This window comes from Oncorhynchus tshawytscha, unplaced genomic scaffold, assembly GCF_018296145.1.
Source record: "Oncorhynchus tshawytscha isolate Ot180627B unplaced genomic scaffold, Otsh_v2.0 Un_scaffold_1752_pilon_pilon, whole genome shotgun sequence".
Taxonomy (NCBI): Eukaryota; Metazoa; Chordata; class Actinopteri; order Salmoniformes; family Salmonidae; genus Oncorhynchus; species Oncorhynchus tshawytscha.
The window spans coordinates 82501-88274 of NW_024609485.1; the positions used below are offsets into that span (position 1 = coordinate 82501).

At 39.8% G+C, this 5774-nt stretch overlaps 1 protein-coding gene across 3 annotated transcripts in view; it reads right to left on the reverse strand.

The window, feature by feature from the left end:
- mettl22 (methyltransferase 22, Kin17 lysine) overlaps positions 1 to 5497 on the reverse strand; it is a 36032-nt gene extending 30535 nt beyond the window's left edge. For 2 of the 3 annotated variants that reach the window (XR_006082244.1, XM_042315498.1), the window contains exons 1-3: positions 5393 to 5497; positions 4359 to 4502; positions 3699 to 4044 (exon numbers count right to left, since the gene is read on the reverse strand). Coding sequence is in view for 2 of the 3 variants with exons in the window: in XM_042315498.1 (XP_042171432.1) it covers positions 3699 to 4044; positions 4359 to 4464 (452 nt within the window). In the remaining variant the exon portion in view is untranslated. Of the gene's footprint in view, positions 1 to 3698; positions 4045 to 4358; positions 4503 to 5045; positions 5099 to 5392 lie in introns of all 3 variants that reach the window. The other variant, XM_042315499.1, reaches the window with a different exon arrangement.
- Between the last annotated feature and the right edge of the window lie 277 nt (positions 5498 to 5774).

Here is a 5774-nt window from a genome sequence, read left to right on the forward strand (position 1 = left end):
CTGACAGGTATAACATCTACAATAGTTAGTCATGTCTCTATCTCAGACTGACAGGTATAACATCTACAATAGTTAGTCATGTCTCTATCTCAGACTCTGACAGGTATAACATCTACAATAGTTAGTCATGTCTCTATCTCAGACTGACAGGTATAACATCTACAATAGTTAGTCATGTCTCTATCTCAGACTGACAGGTATAACATCTACAATAGTTAGTCATGTCTCTATCTCAGACTGACAGGTATAACATCTACAATAGTTAGTCATGTCTCTATCTCAGACTGACAGGTATAACATCTACAATAGTTAGTCATGTCTCTATCTCAGACTGACAGGTATAACATCTACAATAGTTAGTCATGTCTCTATCTCAGACTGTCTAGACAGGTATAACATCTACAATAGTTAGTTAGTCATGTCTCTATCTCAGACTGTCTGGACAGGTATAACATCTACAATAGTTAGTCATGTCTCTATCTCAGACTGACAGGTATAACATCTACAATAGTTAGTCATGTCTCTATCTCAGACTCTGACAGGTATAACATCTACAATAGTTAGTCATGTCTCTATCTCAGACTGTCTAGACAGGTATAACATCTACAATAGTTAGTTAGTCATGTCTCTATCTCAGACTGTCTAGACAGGTATAACATCTACAATAGTTAGTTAGTCATGTCTCTATCTCAGACTGTCTAGACAGGTATAACATGTACAATAGTTAGTCATGTCTCTATCTCAGACTGACAGGTATAACATCTACAATAGTTAGTCATGTCTCTATCTCAGACTGACAGGTATAACATCTACAATAGTTAGTCATGTCTCTATCTCAGACTGACAGGTATAACATCTACTGAGTCAGTCTCTATCTCAACTGTCTATAACATCTACAATAGTTAGTTAGTCATGTCTCTATCTCAGACTGTCTAGACAGGTATAACATCTACAATAGTTAGTTAGTCATGTCTCTATCTCAGACTGTCTAGACAGGTATAACATCTACAATAGTTAGTTAGTCATGTCTCTATCTCAGACTGTCTAGACAGGTATAACATCTACAATAGTTAGTTAGTCATGTCTCTATCTCAGACTGACAGGTATAACATCTACAATAGTTAGTCATGTCTCTATCTCAGACTGTCTAGACAGGTATAACATCTACAATAGTTAGTTAGTCATGTCTCTATCTCTCTAACATCTCAGAGTCATGTCTCTATCTCAGACAGGTATAACATCTACAATAGTTAGTTAGTCATGTCTCTATCTCAGACTGTCTAGACAGGTATAACATCTACAATAGTTAGTTAGTCATGTCTCTATCTCAGACTGTCTAGACAGGTATAACATCTACAATAGTTAGTTAGTCATGTCTCTATCTCAGACTGACAGGTATAACATCTACAATAGTTAGTCATGTCTCTATCTCAGACTGTCTAGACAGGTATAACATCTACAATAGTTAGTCATGTCTCTATCTCAGACTGTCTAGACAGGTATAACATCTACAATAGTTAGTCATGTCTCTATCTCAGACTGTCTAGACAGGTATAACATCTACAATAGTTAGTTAGTCATGTCTCTATCTCAGACTGTCTAGACAGGTATAACATCTACAATAGTTAGTTAGTCATGTCTCTATCTCAGACTGTCTAGACAGGTATAACATCTACAATAGTTAGTTAGTCATGTCTCTATCTCAGACTGACAGGTATAACATCTACAATAGTTAGTTAGTCATGTCTCTATCTCAGACTGACAGGTATAACATCTACAATAGTTAGTCATGTCTCTATCTCAGACTGTCTAGACAGGTATAACATCTACAATAGTTAGTTAGTCATGTCTCTATCTCAGACTGACAGGTATAACATCTACAATAGTTAGTCATGTCTCTATCTCAGACTGACAGGTATAACATCTACAATAGTTAGTTAGTCATGTCTCTATCTCAGACTGTCTAGACAGGTATAACATCTACAATAGTTAGTTAGTCATGTCTCTATCTCAGACTGAGACAGGTATAACATCTACAATAGTTAGTTAGTCATGTCTCTATCTCAGACTGTCTCATGTCTCTATCTCAGACTGACAGGTATAACATCTACAATAGTTAGTTAGTCATGTCTCTATCTCAGACTGTCTAGACAGGTATAACATCTACAATAGTTAGTTAGTCATGTCTCTATCTCAGACTGTCTAGACAGGTATAACATCTACAATAGTTAGTTAGTCATGTCTCTATCTCAGACTGTCTAGACAGGTATAACATCTACAATAGTTAGTTAGTCATGTCTCTATCTCAGACTGTCTAGACAGGTATAACATCTACAATAGTTAGTTAGTCATGTCTCTATCTCAGACTGACAGGTATAACATCTACAATAGTTAGTCATGTCTCTATCTCAGACTGTCTAGACAGGTATAACATCTACAATAGTTAGTTAGTCATGTCTCTATCTACAATAGTTAGTTAGTCATGTCTCTCAGACTGTCTAGACAGGTATAACATCTACAATAGTTAGTCATGTCTCTATCTCAGACTGTCTAGACAGGTATAACATCTACAATAGTTAGTTAGTCATGTCTCTATCTCAGACTGTCTAGACAGGTATAACATCTACAATAGTTAGTCATGTCTCTATCTCAGACTGACAGGTATAACATCTACAATAGTTAGTCATGTCTCTATCTCAGACTGTCTAGACAGGTATAACATCTACAATAGTTAGTTAGTCATGTCTCTATTTCAGACTGTCTGGACAGGTATAACATCTACAGACTGACAGGTATAACATCTTAGTTAGTCATGTCTCTATCTCAGACTGTCTAGACAGGTATAACATCTACAATAGTTAGTTAGTCATGTCTCTATCTCAGACTGACAGGTATAACATCTACAATAGTTAGTCATGTCTCTATCTCAGACTGTCTAGACAGGTATAACATCTACAATAGTTAGTCATGTCTCTATCTCAGACTGTCTAGACAGGTATAACATCTACAATAGTTAGTTAGTCATGTCTCTATCTCAGACTGTCTAGACAGGTATAACATCTACAATAGTTAGTTAGTCATGTCTCTATCTCAGACTGACAGGTATAACATCTACAATAGTTAGTCATGTCTCTATCTCAGACTGACAGGTATAACATCTACAATAGTTAGTCATGTCTCTATCTCAGACTGTCCAGACAGGTATAACATGTACAATAGTCAGTCTGGAACAGGGATGGGAAACTTTGATGGGAAAATGGGCCATAAAAAAAGTGGCAGAGAGAAGATTTAGCTATGTTTATTTTATTACTACTTTGCTGCAACTCTACACATTCTGCTACAGGGTAGAGAGAAATGTTTGCTGTTTTTAATATGATACCTGAGTGAGATTGACGAACAAAATCAATGCGGGCTCCTCGGTCGGCAATTCGACCATGATATACTACAAGTTTACATTGCTGGCCGCTAGACTAACTTACCAATATAAAAACAAGTACTAAATAATGCTGAGAGAGATAATTGAGTGACTGTCGGTGGCTGTCAGAAGAAGAGAAACCCTGCCTTGGTGTATTCTACCATTCTATTGACCCACTGGCCGTAAAACATCTCCAGGACAACAATCAAATGAAGGCTATAAAACACAAAGGGAAGGTTTGACTGTAATAACTGTGGTGATGTGGAGGTGAGATGTAACTGACCTGCGTGGTACCTCTAAATCTCCATCTTCATCCAGGGGTGGTTCTACCCCTCTGTCCTCATCCCTGTCCACTCCTCCATCCTCATCCCTGTCCACTCCTCCATCAGCCCCTCCGTCCTCATCCCTGTCTACTCCTCCGTCCTCATCCCTGTTCACTCCTCCGTCAGCCCCTCGGTCCTCATCCCTGTCCACTCCTCCGTCAGCCCCAGTCTCACTCCCTCTAGCATCTCCCCTTCCACTCTCCTCCTGGGTGTCGCGGTCTAACTCTTCCCCTCCGCCGGGGGAACCGAGGTCACAGGTGCGCTGCTTCGTTCCGTCCCACAGGATTCTGAACCGGGAGATGAAAACTAGACACACAGGCTGCGTTTAGACAGGCACCCCAATTCTGATCTTCTTTTCACTCATTGCTATTTTGACCAATCAGATCAGCTCTGAAACAGATCGGACGTGAAAAGATCTGATGTGATTGGTAAAAAGATCAATTATTGGGGGAAAAAACTACCAGAATTGTGCTGCCTGTCTAAACACAGCAATAGAGGGTTGGGACAGTTCCATTGACATTCAGGAAAGACCTACATTGAAACTAAATTAAAACATTTTCATAATGTAGTTTTGTGTCATTTTACACACACACACACACACACACACACACCTCCAGTACCTGGTTGTCCTACACGGTTAAGGCGTGCCATGAGGTGGCGAGAGTTGGGCAGCAACAGGTGAACGTCAGACAGCACCGTGTCATAATGGAAGGTGATCTGGTCCATGGCTCACCCTGCATGTCATCTACCTGCCTGCAGCACACCTGGGGAACACACACACACACACACACACGAGTCAGACACACGCGTTGCAAGCACAAACTGACACACAGGTGCATATATACATTTGTCGCAAGCACACAGGTCACACACACACACACACACACACACACACTTTTAAGAGCTTAAACTACCAAATGGGCTGTAATTTCAGGTGAAATAAATCCTGTCTCTGTTATCTGTTAGACAGGTAAAACACAGCCTGTCCCGGGAACACAGAACTAAAAGACAAGGCCAACAGCAACCCTCAACCAGAGGCAATCTGCGGCTCAGCAAAGTGCCCCCTCCAGCATCACAGTGAGCTGTTGTAGCAGCAAGCCGCCTCATAGCTGGAAAAGCACCAATTGACGTCGCCATAGCTACCGACGAAGGAGAGTGTGTTGACGACCCTGTATTCATTATGTCAACAAGAGACATCATAAATGGTTCTTAAACACAATCTTCTTAGTCGGTGTGGCTAAAATGTATGTTGTTATGCCCTGCAAGTTAGCAGCCAACGTTACTTATAACTGTTAGCGGTCACTCACCTTTCCAGTGGTAGTTAGCTAACTTTTCTAGCCAGAAGCTGTCAATGAAAATGCTGCAAAGACGTGTGTCTGGTAAACATGTATTCATTTGGTCAAATAAACTAGCCTTCTCTACTTCTGACAAACGTAACTGAATGGGAGGGAACCTGCTAGAAACAGCTACCATGAGCTAGCTTGATGCTAGCTACTCTGAATAATGAATGACTTGGCAAGGTCCAGGTCCAGACTAACTAACTAACTAACAACGATGCTAGCTAACGAGGGACATTTAAATGAAACACTTCCAACACATGACATTCAATACAGTCTAATAACATAAACACGCATTTAATTCACTCTGAGCTTACAACGACGCGCAGATTGTCTCAAATATCCGCTTCCAAGTCGTACAGAAATAACACTAGATGTACAGGCGGTGCCACATTATTATTTCACCCACCAACAAAGGAAACAAAAGCCATTCAAAACGTTCCGTGTGCTACGCGCATCTAGAAATAACTCAATATGTAAACCACAACACTGCTCCGAAAGGACTTAAATGGCATTTTTGGATTAGAATTCAAATTTAAACATAGCTAGAATTTCACTAGGATTGTGATTAAATATCTACACGTGTGTGTTGTAGACACTTTTCCTCACTCAAATAATTACATTTTTAAAACTCTGATTAAATTAACATAATGTGTTCAACACTTTGAAACGTTAAACAGGATTCCAGTAGAAGCATGG